This window comes from Lactuca virosa, chromosome 9, assembly GCF_052849685.1.
Source record: "Lactuca virosa cultivar CGN04683 chromosome 9, Lactuca_virosa_CGN04683_v6, whole genome shotgun sequence".
Taxonomy (NCBI): Eukaryota; Viridiplantae; Streptophyta; class Magnoliopsida; order Asterales; family Asteraceae; genus Lactuca; species Lactuca virosa.
In genome coordinates this window covers 218,303,743-218,324,283 of record NC_136434.1, presented here as the reverse complement: position 1 = coordinate 218,324,283, position 20,541 = coordinate 218,303,743, and the positions used below count along the sequence as shown (strand labels likewise).

Below are 20,541 nucleotides of genomic sequence, written 5' to 3'. Positions count from 1 at the left end.
CAAATTAAATGAGAATGTTACATGTGGCAAAAAAAATCTTTGTTTATTAGAATAGATTGAAATTGATACAACATTGTATCAATTTCATTTATTTGTACAAACATTTCACACAAACCCCAAATTTTAGATTTCCAACAATTGTAACTTGGTCATCATTATTAAAGAGTATCGTATGAAATATAAATAAGATACACTAAAGTCGGTTATTGAGAAAGTAAATGATTAACAAACTCACACAACTATCTTCAACAAGTATCATGTGAAAGGTAATCACATAAGACTCCTCGAATTGGAGAACCTGCCTGTGAGGCTGTGAACAAGAAATTCATCGACTACAACCGGAAAACCTCACGTTCAAATGATCAGTTTGAAATCAACATCAAAATGAAGAACAAGGCATTTGAAGCAAATGTGATTACAGGCAAAATGCGTGGCAATATTGTAAATAAATAGAATATATAAACATGTCGAGTTTTCGAGCTAATCGAACTCGGAAACCTATCTTAATCAAGACGATCCTAAAATCAACTAAAAATAACCTAATAATGACAGTCATATCAGTCTCGATTCAAATATATATGACAGATAAACTCAAACTAGAAGAAAAAACTAACGTTTTTAAGATAAATAACAACTAAAGAAAATACAATCAACAACATAACAAAAGAAAATGAGAGAAAAACACAATGTTCCATACATAAACAACACTAACAATCATCATTCTCTCAACTCTAAATCCCTCACTATCACCTCCAAATTGCGTCAGCATTTATGCTTCAGTCATCCGAGCATTCATGATATCGGATGACTGGAGCATAAAATCATCTATCACTTCAAAAGAAAGCCCGACTCCCATAAAAAACTCGTGGGCGGGTCCCATTTGGTGTTCCCGAGTTTTGATCCGAGCTCGAGTCCCCCGAACTCGTCTTCTCGGTCTCCATGTCCAATGGCAGCTTCATCTTCGCCAACGACTCAGTAAACTGCTGCATACTCTTCATGTACAAATCCACAAAATCTTGCTGCACCACTTTTTGATCCATCTCAAGATTCACCACACCCACAGGCTTGTTTGCCACGTCACCAACCGACCCACCTTTAACCGGGTCATCTTTCAGAGACGATTCCGATTCTGATTCTTGATTTCTGGATTCCAGTTTATCAGCAACAAAAGGAACGGAATCACATTGAGACCCATTAGTCGAGACACTTGTTGGAGGTGACTCAGATTTGAACCCAAACGATGCACCGTTTTCCGAACTCGTCTGATCGTCTGTATCAGACGAGACTAAGCTCTCTGAACTAAGCCCGATATATTCCGACACCATCATCTCGTTTTCATTTGCAATTTTCGGATCTGGGAACTCGAGTTTATCCAAATCGGAAACCGGCGTGTCGGAATCCGGCAATGACGGAATCGGAATTGGAATCGCAATGACATCCGGCGACACTCCATTGTACGACAAAGAGAGCTGAACGAAACCAGAAGGGGAATGGAAAATATCATTTGTTGATAACGAGAACTCCTTTTCGACTTTCTTGAAGATAACATCGGAAAGCGGGATTACAGTGAAACCTAGCAATTGATCTTCGAGGTAATTCCGGACTCGGCTTAACATATATATTTCACATTTGATTGAAGTATCGAGAGTGGGGAGATCAATTGAAACCTTTTCGTTGAAAACGGGATTTTGTCCACCTCCATTTATTGTGTTTGTGGTGACGGATTTTTCGGGGTTGGTAGTGAGGGTAATTTTGGCATAAACATCTTGTTTGTGGTATATACAGATGTTTTGAATGTCTCTAGCTTGGTGAACGTAGATATCGAGAACACCAAGGGATGGGTCGGGTTTTTTTGATGTGAATTCAGGGCTTTTTGGGGAATGATTGAGATTATGGTTTTTGGGGTCGGAGTAAATTGATGAGTTCTTCAATGGTGATACAACAGATTGTGGAGATTCCATGAACTTACACCTGGAAAACATTGAAAAAAATAATAATCAAGAAACTGTTTCTTTATCATGAAATTACAGAGCAATGACGTGTGCCTTTTGCATATGTTGATAAACAGAAAACTACAAAAGTATTCATGATTCAAGAACGCAACAGATTATGCAGCCAATCAATTACCAAAAAAATGTAATCATAGTTAACAACACACAATTCAAATAATTAAACTTCATGATCAACATAAAAATCTAACCTGGATTCAATTGGAAAACAGAATTCTCAAAAAGGGGAAGCACAAACCCTAATTTAGATCACCTAAACCGTAAACACATGCATATATATAGAGACCCGCGAAATATTGTCAGAGCTCAAGTACGTACTGACCCCAATAGTGATTGGATAAACATAAACCCTATTTTGACTAAAGGATAGCACAAAACTCGATTCAATAAGCATATTCCAATAAAGTTAACTACTTTACCTCAAAGAACAAAACCTCAGAATCCAAGAGAGGAAAAACAGGGAAAAAGAGAAGCTAAAACGGTAGTAGATATAGATCCCTTTGAATCATAAAATAAAAAACCCATGAATTGTTAAAAGTCGATTGCACAGGAAAAGGATAAAGCAGAAAAGCATCAAAGATTGAGTAGAAAGTGTAGTCCTTTCTTGCCTTTTTTTTTAATCACCAGAGTCCAAGAAACTGCTGTAGAATGTTGTTTGGATTCAATGAAATCTTGGAGAAATCGAGCTCGATAATGAGGAAAATTGGAGAGTGTGTATTGATTTTGAAGAATGAAGAAAATTATGTGATTGTGTGGTTGGATTTTGAGGGGGGTGGTGGGTATTCTTTTCAATAATCAAGTTCGAATTGTCTTCTTGTTGATGAAACGTGAATAAAATAATGGTAGATTATGCTACCGACATGTTATGCAAAGAAAATTCAAGGAGTTTTCAACCAAGTGGTGTGGCAATATAAACAGGTATAGTAATTAAGATATAAATATTTGAAAAAAAAATCACTTTATGTTTGGCTTGACAATCATATCATTATATACTTTTTAGAAAAAGTTCAAAAAATATACTAATTTTCATTCAATTTCATGACTTTCTAGTTGCAAAACTTATAAAACTTGTGAACTATAAAAAAAAAAGTCAAGTTTTATAGTTAATCCACAAGATTCAACTTCTATTACGCTATGAGGAGTGGTCACCACCAACCCACCGAAAAAGTGCTGTCACCTCTACGCCACGTCAACTTCACCACCAACCCACTAGACTTTGAAAATGATTACTACAACACAATATTCCTTTTTTTGTAACATTATATTAAATAAAAAACATAATTTATAACATAAATAAACCTTTTGAAAACACAAAAAAATAAAACCACATTTCATTAATTAAAAACATATAAATTTAAAACCTAAATTACTAAAATAAACATAAAACATAACAAATAAAACATTACACTCCTTAAAAAACATAAAAATTTAAAACATAAAAAACCATAGAAAAATACTACTCATCGTCATCATTGTCATCATCCGCCTCGTCATCACCGCCCTCATCCTCTTAGTCTTCATCGTCATTTTCCCCTTGGAATTGTCTTTTCCATATGTGTTCGGTCAAATTGTGACGTAGATTGTGATGCGTTTCACAGTTTTGTATTTCCAAAACCCTAGACAAGTATGTCGGGCTGCCAACTTGTATTATTGCAGGTGGATTAAGTATGCCATTCCCGGTATATGAACAAATAACCCTACCCTCTTTTTCTATTGTCATGTTATGTAAAACAACACAAGCAGTCAACACTGTCATTAGTTTTGTCCTATCCCATGTTCGTGTCGGATGTTTGATTATGTGCCACTTTTAGTCGGATGTCGCAAGTATATGTCACGGTAAAGCTCTATATCATACTCTTAGAAAAGATATGTACAGTCTCGACCCGTTCTCTCAGACATTTTCAAATACGCATCTGATGTGTTTGCGGCTATGCCGTATCCCAATTGTCTAAGAGCGGCCGTATATTTTTGTATTGTAATAAAACCACGTTTACCTCTAGCATCCCATCTTAATTGGAAAAACTCATAATTACGTTCCAAATCTTTAGCTATACGTAAGAATAAATTTCTACTAATACGAAAACGTTCTTAAAATTTCGATAGATCATATAAACTATCAGGGGCAAAATAATCACGTACCAAAAGTTCATTTGCTGCCTCTCGATACCGATTGATCCATTTTCTACGCTTCTTCTCGCCGTGTGAACTTTCCCCTCTTTCACGAACCATGTTTTATGCCGCACACAATAGTGTGTGCGCAATACCAACTCGTCATCAAATGAAGAAGAAACTGAACCGAAAAAATTATCCATTTTTTTGAAAGTGTGCGAATGTTTTGAAAAAATGTGTGTGTTTTGTTGTGAAAAAAGTGTGTAAAATATTTGTATATATAGAGAGAGAAAGTTAATTAAAATGAATGATTTTTTTTTTATAAATTTTCAACGGTCAAATGCTGCACCCCCAAACGGTCAAAATCAATTTCAACTGATGAATGCGCCCGTCTTCTTCCGTCTCCCCACCAGCCACAGCCACAACACCGACCCTTGGGGCGGTGTTCACTCGTCTTGGCTATGCCATCTTAGCCTTCACGTGTCTTTTTCCTTCCCCATACATGTTAGCCTTAGGTTATTTTCTTTGTTATCTTTATTTAAAAAATGATATTTGTTACGTCATCCACAATAAAGATAAAAAAATTGCAAGCTCTTCCACTATTGACAAAAGTTATTATCATTACGAAGAGAACAATTGTTTTTGTTAGGTTAACAATTCATTTCCCGTTTTTTGGCCCAAGACATGAACACTTTTATCAAGGCGAAGAGAATTCCACTAACGAAGCACATGTTAACCTTGAAATTATTACCGGAAATCTCAATATAATTTTACTTAAAACATATTATTATTTATACTAAACTAAAAGACTTTGACTCTAATACAAAGACTTGAAAGAAAGCTAAAAACACAAAACTTTTCTAAAATACCCTTAGATATAAAAATTGTTTTTGAATCATTTGACTAAACCGATTAATCCAACAATCACCCCCTTAATCGGTTTGGTCATACTGCTCAATCAGAGTAGTGTTTAATCACCTTCTTTTCGAACTGTCTCGATTCTCGACCTTTTCCGGACACCCGATATTCACCTCGGTCACATCCAAAGTCTTCTCTCAACCCCTTTGATTATTGACAACACATGTGACATATACCATGACATATACCATGGCATCCTGTTGGACATGTTCATTACCATCTCGACTTTTCCCGGATCAACGACCTCTTCCTTGGCCACATCCAAAGCCATCTGATTTGAACTCCAACGCCATAATGTTCACACCGTGTAGTTTCTCCAATCTCTTCCTTTGTTTCGATCACCGTTCTTCAAAGAGGCATCTCCACCGACTAAGAAAGCAAAGTCACCCACTTCACCGTTTTCTTTCAATCTGCAACCAAACTGAAACCAAAGCCACATGATTTAACGGATCCTTCATGCCTGCTTTTCATGCACCTACGTCGATATCCCCTTATCACGAACAAACCGATCAAGACCTGCGAAATCCCGACAGCAGCACCCCCTGTTGAAAAAGTCTCGAAACAAACCATTCTTTGATCGTAACTAACAGCCACGTACCACCTTTGTTCATCATCGGTCACCCCCATCGTCTCAAATGGTACTCCCCGTCTCCCTCACGACAACTCCCGGCCGGAACACAGCCGTCTCCATAAACAGTCTCAATTGCGACCCATATTAGCAACCAAACAAGCTGCTAATATTGACCACCATGTCTTCTAAAATCAGTCAACCCACTTGCACTTTCGCTGCAATGACAGCCCTGCACCTCAAGGGTCCTCCCATTCGAAAGTCGACTCTCAAACCAGCTCTCATCAACCTTTGCTCTGATACCAAGTGTTAGTAATACCACCTGATATTACCTTGGTTCCTAAGGTATGAATTAAATAAAGAAGAAGAAAAAACAAGAACAGATGAATTACTTGTTAACCTTGAAATTATTACTGGAAATCTCAATATAATTTTACTTAAACATAGTCCTATTTATACTAAACTAAAAGACTTTGACTCTAATACAAAGACTTGGAAACAAAGCTAAAAACACAAAACTTTCCTAAAATGCCCCTTGATATAAAAACCGTTTTTGAATCATTTGACTAAACCGATTAATCCAACAACACGAGTATATTAAGGTTGCTATTGTTGTGTGTGAAACAACCATTTTGAAATTGTAATGACCTTATTGCATGCAAGATTCACATATATTACTGGTGAATGAGTATTGGACTAACCCACCTCAAGATGTCTCCATGCTTTGGCGCCATTGAGTGTATCTTGAAAAATGAAATAAGTTTGTGTATCCTTAAACCTGAGATATATGTTGGCTCCTAAGTAGGCTTAGTGTCATGCATTGATGTATGTTAAACATTATCCTAAACAAGACCATTCTAAATGTTACCATCAAATATGACATGAAACTTATAAGGGACACATGTAGTTAAGACTGATATTTTTTTTCTCTAATTGTTGGAGTGTAATATCAGTCATACCCCTCAGACCCCTCCGTATGATTGACTAATATAAAATGTATGGTCGTACCTAGAAATATTGATAGTCAATCAAGTCGGTTATCTTATCTAACTTTGCAGATCGAAAACCCAATATTAAACTAATATAAAAATGATTAAATTAATGACACATTTAATGATATTAAAAAAATGAGATAGGTATGCCAATACATTCACCCTTAAGAGTTTATGGAAATATTGTGGAAACAAAAATCATATATAGTTAGACACTAATCTATTAGTGGACACTTATCATGTAACGTCCCACTTTCACAACCAAACTTTTTTATTTTAAATAAGTTAAAACTGCATATTTATAAAATCCATGTTAAGAAAACCATTTGCTACAAATTACATTTGTTAAAAATTAGACTAATATAATAAATTTGAAATCCTCAATGTTGCTAATAAGTGTGTACAGTCACGCATTCAACTTCCCACAATCACTGATGGTACCTGAAAACATAACAATTGGGTAAGCACGAAGCTTAGTGAGTTCCCCCCAAAATACCACACACCACAAAACATATACAAGCATACATATTGGGCCCACAATCATCGGACTGGATTGCCTCAGGTATGTTGGCCTGCTGCCTCAACCCAACTGCTCCTCCCGAGCCTCCGTGCCTACGGCTTACAGCCGACATGCACCTGGTATCTTGGCCTATAGCACACAACAGGACCACCTAAACCTCACCCATCACGATATGTCGACATATAAACAAACAAGAAATCAAGTAGGCACATAAGTACATGCAACTATCAATGTACCTGTCAAACAGTTCATTACCTCCTACTAGGCCCCTCACAGCACACTACTCTGCTACCAACAAATCTCCAAGGAATGCATAGCCATATGCAACCAGAGGTGAGATGAACACCCGAACATATGATCCCACTCTAAAGCCACAACCAAACAAGGAACATGCAAGAAAGCCTAGATCAAGAGTTCTCAGCCTATCCTACGTGACTACATACAACCCCTAGGGCATCCCACTAGACAATAACCAGCCTACTGGCACTCTAGCCATCATACTACTACTCCTATATATATATATATATATATATATATATATATATATATATATATATATACATATATAGCTGATCACTATAACATAGCAACTTCTTATAAACAAGGATACATAACCAAATCTAGTGGGTCAACATTGGTGCCTTCGACCCACAGGTATAGTGAGGAAAACTCGCCTGAAAGGAAGAACCCAGAAACAATGCGACACGCTCCCTTTCTGCACTGATTTCTCCCACGAACTTACTAGCACCAAAACATGATAGAATCTTAATCAACAGCCCCAATCCTTCATGTGTGACTCAAAGTCAAACTTGTCAAAAATTCAATGGTCAACTGCTCCTCATGACGTGTCAACCTCTTGGTCACGTCGTGACTAGATAAGGACAAAATAATTGCATGTCTTCAATCGACATGATGTGACAGGCACCTTATCACATTGTGAGAACTGGCTAAAAAGCAACTTGATGGAGTAAGCTCTTAATCCATTAAGCCATGTACTAATCTCCTCCAGAAGGCTTCCTTACACCTTAAAAACCATAAAAATTGATGCTTTATGGCCTTGCATGCCCAATTCAAGTCTTGAGATCAAATTACGTTACTTATGAATAAAAAGGAGTTCAAGCCCTCAAGTAAGAGCTCAAACTTCACCAAACTACAAATCTAGCTCAACTAACCACCAAGGGACACTAAGGACCCATAAAGTTGCCAACTTTATGGAATCCCAACACTCTAACTCATCTAGCCATGGACAATAAAGCATAAAACTCTAGATCTAGCAACAAGAAACCATAAAGAATGAAACTTGAATACTCACACAGGTCTAGAGAAGTTGCTAGGAGATTCTAATCTGGCTTGCAAGCTGAAATTATGCTCCAAAGATGATCCCTTCACCTTCAAGTCTCCAATACATTGCCAAATGCTCAAGAACTCATAGATGGGGCTAGGGATTCGTTTGAAATGAGTGGAGTCTGAAGAAGATACCCTAGGTCATGAGATAAGATCCTTAAATATAGGGAGAACCCTAAAATTCGTGAGCTTAGGCTGCAACCATCCTCACAACGCGACTATCCTCTTTTGTCGTCGTGACAAGCCCTCAAGGATACGCATCTTCATTTTAACTTGTCACGTCGTGACACCCAATTTTACCCAAAAACGATGCCTTTGACTCCTAGATGCCCTAAACCTAATCCATTATGGAACTTGGGTGTTACAATTCCCCCTACTTAAATTAGATTTCATTCTCGAAATTAGTTCTCGCTTCCACTCTCGAAGTAACCCCTTGTGGTTCCTTCAAACCCGAATCCTTCCTGTAACATCCCAAAAATTAAGGCTAAAAATTTCACTTTTAATTTAAATATTATAAAACCATTTGTAAGAAAACATCCATAGTGTCAGCTCATATTAAAACCAATGTATCAATAGTCAAAACATATCACGATAAAACATCATCAGAGTACAAAATCCCAGAGGTCTCGTGTGAGGAAATCATGGTGTGATGCGCTGCAATCATGCCAGCTCCTTTCCTTTCGAAGAAGATATACCTGAAACCAAAACTGAAAACTGTAAGCACAAAGCTTAGTGAGTTCCCCCATCATACCACATAACATACAAATAACATACTGTCAGGCATATCTGGATGTCCGACCTACCCCTTCGGTATCTTTCAACCGGTAACCGCCTAACATATCTGGGTGTTAACCTACCTCTTCGGTCTCTTTCAACCGGTAACCACCTAGCATATCTAGGTGCTGGTCTACCCCTTCGGTCTCTTTCAACCGGATACGGGGACTATTTCACCCCTACCACTACCATATAGCATCCTAGCCTATAAACACATACTCACATACTGCCTAGCATATCCGGGTGTTGGCCTACCCCTTCGGTCTCTTTCAACCGGTTACAGGGACTATTTCACCCCTACCACTACCATATAGCATCCTATCATCTTAGCATACTAACATATAAAGCATAACAGATAGTGGCATAACAGATAATTATCACAAAGACAATCATCTAACTATAAACAAGTACTAGTGGGCTGACATTAGTGCCTTCGACCCACTCCTACCGAGAAGGTAACTCACCTCGTAAGTTGAATGCAAAATCTCATGGTAATAAATCTCTAGCGATAGCTCCGACGACTCCCCGAGCTATCATTACCACAATAACACTTAATCAAAAACTAATAATCCTTCTTAGGGTAAAATGACCATTTTACCCCTGATCTAATTGGGCCAAAGTCCAAGGCCCAACACCATAACATGAAAGGCCCCAATTCTAAATAGTCTTCCCAAACCCACAAGTGGCCCACCAATGGCCCAATTTTCTAAATTGGGCCCAACTCCTCAAACGGGCCTTATCAAGGCCCAACATACTCTTAGCCCAAAATAATTAATTTTGGATGGCCCAATATGGCCCAAGAGGCCCAATACCATAAATATCAGTTCCAGGCCCAGAGGCCTTATTCCACAGTGGGCCATGAGGCCCAACAATCCAGGCCCAAACTCCTAAGGCCCAAAAACCACATTTTCGCCACTCTGCATGCGTACGCTGGCCTTGACCAAAAGCGGGGAGTTAACTGAGTATGCGCAGCGTACCAGGGTGTACGCCCGTTGTACTGGCCAATTTCCTTAAGGCTCCTTTTGTGACTTAATCCATTAAGTCCTAACGTCCAAAACATAGATCCAGGTCTTTTAAGACATCCTAATCCATAAAGTTACTGACTTGGTGACTTTATTGTTGGGTTTTAGTATACTACAACATCCTATGGTGCACATACAACCCTAAATGCTTTGGATCTATGTTTTCTCTAATTATACATGCAATATTGTTTCTAAAGCATAAAGCCTACAACTAGCATACAATTGACATAAACAACATAAAAGTGAGTTATAGAATTACCTCTTTGTTGTAGCTTGTAGTTTTGGCCTTTAAGAACTTAGCACCCCAAGTATGATGCCTCAAAAGGTTCACAACACACCTAGGACAAAGGAGAGCTTTAGAGAGATGTTGCTAGCTCCAAAATCGGCTCTAATGAACTCCAAGAACTCTAGTGGCCGATTTTGGGTGCTAAAGGAGTCCTTTTATAGTGTGGCAAAGTCTAAGGATACATCCATGCAAACCCTAATGCCCATGACCTTTCATATTACTTAGGCTCCATGGGTTAAACCTCCATGGACTATCCATGGACTACCATATTGGTTTAGCCCATCCTAAATAACAATTGGCCCACACTATAAGAATCATTGATTTACCAAATCAATATCCATATATTTAATTAGTCTCTTTTGATCACATAATTAATTCCAAATTAATTCTTGATCAATACTAATTAAATAATATGATTTCATATTAATATATTAGAACTTATAATATATTAATAAATCATAAGTAACCTCTTACTCAAGTATCCATCCTATCAAATTGTCTTGGTGATATGCAACCCGAAATGGACCATGCTACTCTCGGGTCAAGTACATACCAATTATAGTTATGGGCTTAGACACCTAATCCAACAGTCTCCTACTTGGATAAGTCTAATAACTATTATTGCAAGTACGACTCCACAACCCGTCTAACAATCGTAGCTCTTAAAAGCCGCTGTCGAACTCTGACCTAGTCAATGCGCGTCCATTAGATAAAGGATCATATATTCCTCCATTCTAGATATCATATGGACATGAGACATGTATTATAATCATTCTCTCTGTCCATTTGTTGTTTCCCCATTTCCGATTTATGACGACTGACTAATTGAACAAATCAAATCAGTCCAGGCTTGGCCAAGCACTTAGGGTTGTCATCACTAAATCATCGAGGGGCCCACAAATATCACTTTTATCCCTCTAAGGGTAAAAGGAATAGATAAACTTCAACTCAAATGCTTGCTTGTACTTACTCATCAAATCACACACAACAATATGTTTTATAACACCAAGTTACTAGTGCGTTTACATATGTCAATGTGCAACCGACTTGTAAACTACAACTCAGATGTCTTGGTTTCAAGAATATAAGATATTATCGTCTCACAATCACTCGTGATAAAATCCATGAAGCGATTCAGGTGAGTGTGGGTTTAATCCAATACTCGAATCTTATTCCAGGAGTACTCATGAACACTGCAGCAAACTTGTGCTATGTCTAAAACACCTAGACAATCTACAATTAGATTCATGAAAGTCTTGCCTCGGTACCTACTTCCAAAGTATGATCGACTGTGGATAGTTTGAATAACCTAGTTATTCGAGAAGTCAAAACATGCAAAGTGAAACACAAGAATAACCGAATCCAATATGGTCTCAGAACTTATGAATATAAATAAAACACCTTTTATTTAATCATCATATTGATTACACATTATTCATTGTATAATGTTTCGATTAATCAACTTAATACTTGAATTAAAACAATAGTTATTCCATGCTCCAAGCATGGACACTATGTTTGTCTATGGTCCTTCCTTTGTGAAATAGATCAACTAAAAGTATTTCAATGACACTCATTTCACAATTCCAAATCCTTATCGTAAATGTAAGAATACCGAATTCTTGCCATTTGCTATAATCTGTTAGATTTTAAACTTATATGTAATGATCCTCTTGTAATGACTATGCACAAAAGTCATAGAGACTTGGAAACAAACATTACAAAGTATTCCAATGGAGAAGAATTCCATGGAGACGAAGTCTCATATTCAAAGTACATTCCTTTGAACATCCTTCTTGCATTAAGTTTTCTAATCTTATACAGATTTAAAGAGTAACTTCCACTTATGGAAACATTTTCATATTCCCATTTTGACTATCACTTCTGAATAAGAGTTGCCTCTTTTCAGAATATGTCAATATGGTCCTTCCAAAATTCAGAATATACTTCCAACTGTCCATAAGCAACCAATCTTTGGTAAACCTCAGATTGTACTCGACAATTGCTTAACCATTTTAGTAATATCTCGTTCTAGTCCCTTTTCCCTCTTAATGCCCTAGGCATTTGGAAAATTAGAACAAATTAATATTATAGCATATGTAATCAATCCTATACCCGAAGCATATGGGATACGATACATAATGTTTCACATAAAGACATGATACTTTACCAGTCTTTTGCTATAACATTTCCATATATAGAATTTCCTTATGTTGAATCATTTCAACATAACATTCACATATGTCCATGACTAAATTCGATTAAAAATCTCAATCTAAGCTTTTAGATTTGAAATGAAGTATGAATTCCTCTCCCTTAATTATAGCAAAACAACTTTTCAAACCCTGCAACTTTGCGAATTGAAACTTTTGTTTTCTATAATTAACATTGTTAACTCGCAACACTTAACGTAATAATTGTGCTCCCACTAGCATAATAATTACATTCTTATTAGTATAATACTTATGCTCCCACTAGCTTTGACATGTACTTAGAAATCAGCTGGACTTCTAGAAATCAATACTTATTGACTTTCTTACCAAAGTTCTGATTTCTGATACGAGATGCTTCGATAAGACTTTATCTAGGCTTCTCAAACTCATACACATTTCCTTAGATAGCTCACATGTGTGTCTAAACAGTTTTAGAACTTACAGCAATAAGTCTCAAATGTTTAGACCTTTTGCCATTTCTCACAATTCGAACTATGAAGAGGGATGCCGTAATCATAATCGAATTTGAGAATGCAAATATCACAATTGCTAACTATTTAAAATCTACTTAGTGAAAGCGTTTCCTCACAATAATTTTAATGAATTGGAGAGAAACCTTATGACACTTAGATTTTATGCTATATGTGTTCCTATCCATGTGAATTTGTCATAACCATAATCACAAGACAAGGTTAGTGGCAAATCCAAACTAATATGGACTGAACTTGTTCAATCTTAATTTCTTGCCACATGGCAGCACAAGGGCCTACCATTGCTCCCAAGTAGTTATGCATACAATTGAGTACTCTCATAACTCACATGCATAGCCAACTTTAACTGGAATGGGCACAGAAACAAGAATATGCAAACACGATAGGTTGCAAACCTCAAGTCGTGTGCTAGTGATTAACAATTGGTTTACTCTTGATTAGTTCTTGAAACTCTTCAAGATCTTTAAGACTCCCGGTGACCTCTTGACATATAAGATTCACTTTATCAAGGAACATTACTTGACAAACAAATATTCAAGAGTTAGTGCGGATTGTAATCAAGACTAACACTTTTGACAATTGGTCTTAGTTGGTCTTTGTTTTATCCAAAACATCACAACTTACCAATTTCAAATGTGCAAGAGTAGAAAACATTTTATTCTACATTTGATATGTGTTATAAACCTTCTTAAGACCATGTCACTCAAGTTATAATCTTGGAGTATGACTCTAAGACTTCATTTTGGAACGAAGTATGATTTATCTTCTGACTTAACCATTTCTACAATTCACGATTCCTCTTATTAGCCATACAAATGCACTAAGATGTCCTTAGAGGATCAATTGTGCTATGGTTTCATAATCACTAAGATAATCATAAAACACAATACTCAAGTACTCTCCCATATTCTCAGATTGGAGAAACTTTTATCTTTCTGCCTAATTTGATTCTTCTTATTCGCTCTGCCATACATTGAAACTTTTTCAATGATTCAGAATTACACTATATCTTGTAAGCATAACTATATTTACTAAACTTTAGTAAATCATAACGAATAGTCTTACCGTTATTTGTGGTGGACCTGATCAACGCATAACCGAGTGCACCCGATCTCCTAGTCCTTCACTTGACTCACATATGTGAACAAGGAATTAGTCTTAATTTCCCAAAGATGAAGCTCTCATTCATCACACAATACAAGTTGCATGATTTCAAGTTTCTGTCCAGCTGAAACTTAGGTGATGAGAATCTTTCCTTATTTGGTAAATTATGACACTACCACAAACGAAAGAATCAAATCCATTTTTCAATATTGTTATCAATGGAAACATATAATCAACAATTTTCACAAATGCCATTGTAAGGAACTTAAGATAGAATAAAATCAACAATTTTTTCTTATTTATAAAACTGCGGAAAACTTTTCCTTACAATGCAAATACAAATGAAAATTATGTTGTTATCTATTCCTAAGCAATCTATTATAACTCTTAAGCAGCAACTCAAAATTCTGATCATCGAACCATGCAATTGAAATCCATCTCTTCACGATCAGAATCAACTCACTCTTCCTTTAAGCTTCCTTTCATTTCTTCGATTCTACAAAACATCAAAATGTAATTACATTACATCATGTATTAAGAATCTCCAAATAGGAACTTAATAGAGTTAGATAATGGACTTACCTGAAGCAGAGTCAAACTTTTTGACTTTACCATCCTTGCGATCTTTCAGGTAAATATGGCAGTTTCGCAACCAATGCCTCTTCTCTTGGCAATAGAAACATATGGACTCGTTGGGAATGGTACACAGGACGATCTCATACTTAACCTTTCTCTTTACCATTTGGTCAAATGACTTGACCATGGCCGATCCCTTTCCATTAGGAAGAGAAAGCTTTTCTGGACCTCCAATGTTACCATTGTCAATGTCCATGGAAGTTTGGGGAGTAGATCTTCCAATCAAATTTGCTTTGCCAATGCTCCAAATCATTGCTGATTCAGTAGCAACAAGCAAATAGGTAAGATAGATAAGGGTCATGTCGTGGTCTGTCATATAGTAGTCCTTAATGAACTCACTATACGACTCAGGGAGTGACTGAAGAACCAAATCAACAACCAACTTCCTTGAGACATCGACTCCTAACATTCCCAACCTGTCAATGTGTAACTTCATCTCCAAGACATGTGCACACACCGACCTTCCATCTTGGTGTTTGCTAGCCAATAGGGCTTGAGTGACCTTGAACTTGTGAGTCAGGGAGAATTATTGGAGGAGGTGAAGGAAGTGAGAGGTTCTAACCTACAACGGTTAGACTCAAATAAGAGCTGCGAAATAGAGCTAAACCTAACCTTTTGAAATTATTTAGTCCTCACAATATGTAACTTAACATATTTGTTTACTAGTTAGTTAAAGATAACTAGAACCCCTAAAAGCACATAGCAAGCAACATTCGGGCATTGAGTAAACAAAACCAAGCATATCCTAATCAGGCCATCATATCACTGAATAATCAGTACTAGCATGCAGTTCAATAAGCTCATACACATATAATAGGCATACAAGGCATCCTTCCTAGATCCTTAGCCCTAATCTAGCATGCAGTTCTCATAAGCATATCATAACAAAGCAAACATGTATGGGTATCTTGGGGAAAACTTACTTGAGCTCGGCCGATTGCACACATCACACTCCTTGTTCTTTCTAAAAAACCCTTAATTTTAAATTTTTGAAAATTTATTTTTCTTGTAAAAACCTTTCAAACCCTCGATTTGAGTTCAGACACACCCGAGAGTGTGCCAGATTTCTCAAACCAAGGCTTTGATACCAACTTGTAACATCCCAAAAATTAAGGCTAAAAATTTCATTTTTAATTTAAATATTATAAAACCATTTGTAAGAAAACATCCATTGTGTCAACTCATATGTAAACCAATGTATCAATAGTCAAAACATATCATGATAAAACATCATCAGAGTAAAAATCCCAGAGGTCTCGTGTGCGGAAATCATGGTGTTATGCGCTGCAATCATGCCGACTCCTTTCCTTTCGAAGAAGAAGTACCTGAAACCAAAACTGAAAACCGAAGCACAAAGCTTAGTGAGTTCCCCCATCATACCACATACCATACAAATAACATACTGTCAGACATATCTGGGTGCCCGACCTACCTCTTCGGTCTCTTTCAACCGGTAACCGCTTAGCATATCTAGGTGCTGGCCTACCCCTTCGGTCTCTTTCAACCGGTAACCGCCTAGCATATCTGGGTGCTAGCCTACCCCTTCGGACACTTTCAAACGGATACGAAGACTATTTAACTCCCTACCACTACCATATGGCATCCTATCCTATAAACGCATAATCACATACTGCCTAGCATATCTGGGTGCTGGCCTACCCCTTTGGTCTCTTTCAACCAGTTACAGAGACTATTTCACCCCTACCACTACCATATAACATCCTATAATCATAGCATACTAACATATAAATCATAACATATAGTGGGATACCAAACAATTATCACAAAGACAATCATCTAACTATAAACAAATACTAGTGGGCCGACATTGGTGCCTTTGACCCACTCCTACCGAGATGGTAACTCACCTCGTAAGCTGAATGCAGAATCTCACGGTAATAAATCTCTAGCGGTAGCTCCGACGACTCCCCGAGCTATCATTACCACAATAACACTTAATCAAAAACTAATAATCCTTCTTAGGGTAAAATGACCATTTTACCCCTGATCTAATTGGGCCAAAGTCTATGGCCCAACACCATAACATGAAAGGCCCTAATTCTAAATAGTCTTCCCAAACCCAAAAGTGGCCCACCAATGGCTCAATTTTCTAAATTGGGCCCAACTCCTCAAATGGGCCTTATCAAGGCCCAACATACTCTTAGCCCAAAATAAATAATTTCGGATGGCCCAACATGGCCCTAGAGGCCCAATACCATAAATCTCAGTTCCAGGCCTAGTGGCCTTATTCCACAATGGGCCATGAGGCCCAAATATCCAGACCCAAACTCCTAAGGCCCAAAAAACCCATTTTCGCCACTCTGGATGCGTACGCGCAGCGTACCTGGCTCGTACGCTCAACGTACGCTGGCTTTGACCAAAAGCGGGGAGTTAACCTAGTATGCGCAGCGTACTAGGGTGTACGCCCAACGTATTGGCCAACTTCCTTAAGGTTCCTTTTGTGACTTAATCCATTAAGTCCTAACGTCCAGAACATAGATCCAGGTCCTTTAAGACATCCTAATCCATAAAGTTACTGACTTGGTGACTTTATATGACCCATATGAACCCGAACTCAAAGTATAGCAATCTACTTCCATGAAAATGGCCATAACTCTTGCATGAACCCATTAAGACCTTCAAAATGGCAACTTTCTGTCTAAATGGACTCAAAATGGCCATAAGTCTTGCATCAACCCTAAGCCTAGAAACAGATTGGAGTCATAAAGCTCCATTCTTGGGACCAAAAAGGTCCAAAAACTTAACATGATAGATCTAAGCATTCATGAGACACGTTTTGTGCTTTTTACCTCAAGAAGGTCTGAAATGGAGCAAAAGTCTCAGATCTATGCCTTCTCTTCTTAACCAACACCTTGCTTGACCCTTCCTTCCTTGGAGAATGGATTAATACACCACAAATGCTCTCAAATGGCTTATAAATCACAAGAACACACAATTATGGATTAGGGTTTTCGTAAGAGATGCTTATAGGTGAGAGGGAGGCTGGGCTAAGGGCATAAGGTTCTTTAAATAGGGATCAAACCCTAATATTTAGGGTTTTAGAGGCTGCATGTGTACGTTGCACGTACGTGCATGACATACCTTGCATGGTACGCCCCGCGTACGACACTTCCTCAACCCAAACACAAGGGCCCAATGGTCTAAGCCCAAACCAATTCAACTTATTAACCTTATGTAAATACGAACAATACCTTATAAATCTCGGACGTGACACTTCCACACGAGCTGAGATCACTAGAATGCCAACATCTGAAACCATCGCCAACAATGGCTCCAACCTAGGCTCATAAGCCAAACCAAGAAGAGACTCCAAGATCTAAATAATTTCTATTGAAACCTCTTTTAAACAGTCTACCATCTCTTCGGTAATTCTGCCAACCCAAAAATTTCATGATACCATCCGACCTAAAGTGACCGTCTTCACACAACCTTCTTAAACCATGACGAAAAGAACCCACTTCCTTATTTGAAACCTATAAATCCTGAAGTCTTACACAACCTTCAGGTGGACAGAGCCACCCCATTTGTTACCCATGCTGACCAATAGTCGCATACCTGACCTGATCAACACATCCTAATCTTGGGCTACCTATCTAAAAGCCGAAGAAGGAAACCACACTCATGTCATAGCCGACAACCTCGCATACTGGCGCACCAATGAGAAATTCTTACAAAAACCCAACAGACAAAGCTAAACCAACCCTCACATTAACTAAGTTGATCGTAAATCCACATATTTGAATGATCCAAGACCTTTTCAGTTAGACGTCGTCCTACTGAACAATAGAACACGGAACTCTTGACCGACCACCGTCATGCTAATCCCGCATATAAATGCACAAACGCAAATAAAACCAAACGACTACATACTAAACTAGACCATGCTCCTACTCGACTCTAACAACCCTACTATGCTATCCACTAATAACACTCGGTCTTACCCCCGATCTGCTAACCATTAAAAACACTCGAGCTTACCCCCAATCCGCTAACCAATAACAACACTTGAGATTATCCCTGATCCACTAACCAATAACAGCACTCGGGCTTACCCCCGTTCCGCTAATCAATAACAACATTGGGGTTACCCCCGATACGCTAACCAATAACAACACTCGTAGCCTAACATAAGCACACCTGAATCCGTAAGACTTAACTAATCCTACCAGGCCTTTTGGATGTGACTCGGACTTCCATGTCCCAATCAAACAAGAACAGACAAGGAAGCCCTCCTCACAACCCTCAACCTAGGTTCCTAACACCCTAGATCCCTAAAGCACAAAATAGCTATAAATTGCTAACACAATCAAAACTAAGACAACTTGGAAGGGAGTTAAATAGTTGGCGATGACCCCGACGTGTAAATCAGGAAATTGAACAACTGCACGAAATCCTTAAACTGGAGAAATTTAGCTAAGGACTGAACGTTGGCATAAGGTCTTCCTACTACGAGGTTTCCACTCCCCCACTTGGAATCTACTAGACTCTAACAGCTCCAAATCCCAAGCCAACTTGAACTCCACTACTTGATCCCACCCCTGACATCCAAATACACAATAGGAACTGAACCCTTAAACAATATTCAAGAGCTCCAACATACATGCACGAACTCCAATGACAACAATCAATCTAATCATAAATAAAAGATCAAAATAAAACCAGAACTAATTTAAAACAATTCCATTCAACCGGTCGTCCAAGATTACAATTGAACTTCAAAACATAAATAGAAAATACAGATGAATACCAACACTGCGGTAACCTACTAAATCGAAGGACAAATAACTCAAAACTCGACCCCCAAAACTCCTGCTGACCCATGACGTCCGCTGGGTAACTGCTAATCTAGAGTTGTAGGGCCAACACTTCGTCGAAAATAAGAACGTGACAACTAGCTATGATGTGACCCTCATGGCCGCAATGGAAGAAAACCCGCGTACTTCGCCTCCTATCCCTACCAAAATGACCCTCCTCTCCATATCTGCGACATACAAAAGATCAACACCTTCTATCATGAAATTTCCCCCACTTGACGCACTCAAAACTCTTCCTCTCAACTGGTCCCAAACTCGAGTCACCAGACTTAAACCGCTTGGCCACCGACTGATACTGCCCTGAAGTTGTCCTTTCCTCCTTCCTTTGGATCTCCAACTAAATCTCCCTCCTCCTTGCGCTTGACTGTAACTCGGTTAAGGTCTGATACGGATGAGTCGATACAAACTCTCAAATATCCGTATTGAGCATACTCAAGTATCGGGTCATCTATACCTCCTCTAAAGCGGCATACTCCATGAAGAAGAGGGCTCTCTCTATAAATATCTTGGTGATCTTCGTCACCGACTCAGTCGTCTGTTTCAGCGCAAATTTCATTTTCTAGTCCTTGGGACACGAACACGTATAGAAACATCCCTCCACATCAGATTTCCATCTCAAAGCGATAATCGGGTCCTTGTCCCCCCTGAACTCTAGAGGCTTCGTAATACTGAACTCCTGATACTGTATCACCCCGTCTCTTTGAAGTCTTGCAATGACAA

At 38.2% G+C, this 20,541-nt stretch overlaps 1 protein-coding gene across 3 annotated transcripts; it reads right to left on the bottom strand.

Moving 5' to 3' along the window:
- Positions 1 to 597: 597 nt before the first annotated feature.
- On the bottom strand, positions 598 to 2,906 carry LOC145137217 (uncharacterized). Of its 3 annotated transcripts, none has more exons than XM_079071356.1 (2): positions 2,618 to 2,906; positions 598 to 1,971 (listed from the first exon to the last, which is right to left on the bottom strand). In XM_079071356.1, the coding sequence occupies exon 2, from the start codon at positions 1,959 to 1,961 to the stop codon at positions 834 to 836; it is 1,128 nt and encodes a 375-aa protein (XP_078927482.1). In that variant the 5' UTR covers positions 1,962 to 1,971; positions 2,618 to 2,906; the 3' UTR covers positions 598 to 833. The 3 variants fall into 3 exon arrangements, with proteins under 3 accessions (XP_078927482.1, XP_078927484.1, XP_078927483.1); XM_079071358.1 differs by lacking the exon at positions 2,618 to 2,906 and adding an exon at positions 2,429 to 2,591; XM_079071357.1 differs by lacking the exon at positions 2,618 to 2,906 and adding an exon at positions 2,201 to 2,412.
- Between the last annotated feature and the right edge of the window lie 17,635 nt (positions 2,907 to 20,541).

Excerpts from the sequence above, each read along its gene's own strand:
- LOC145137217 (XM_079071356.1), bottom strand. The coding sequence starts at position 1,961 with ATGGAATCTCCACAATCTGTTGTATCACCATTGAAGAACTCATCAATT.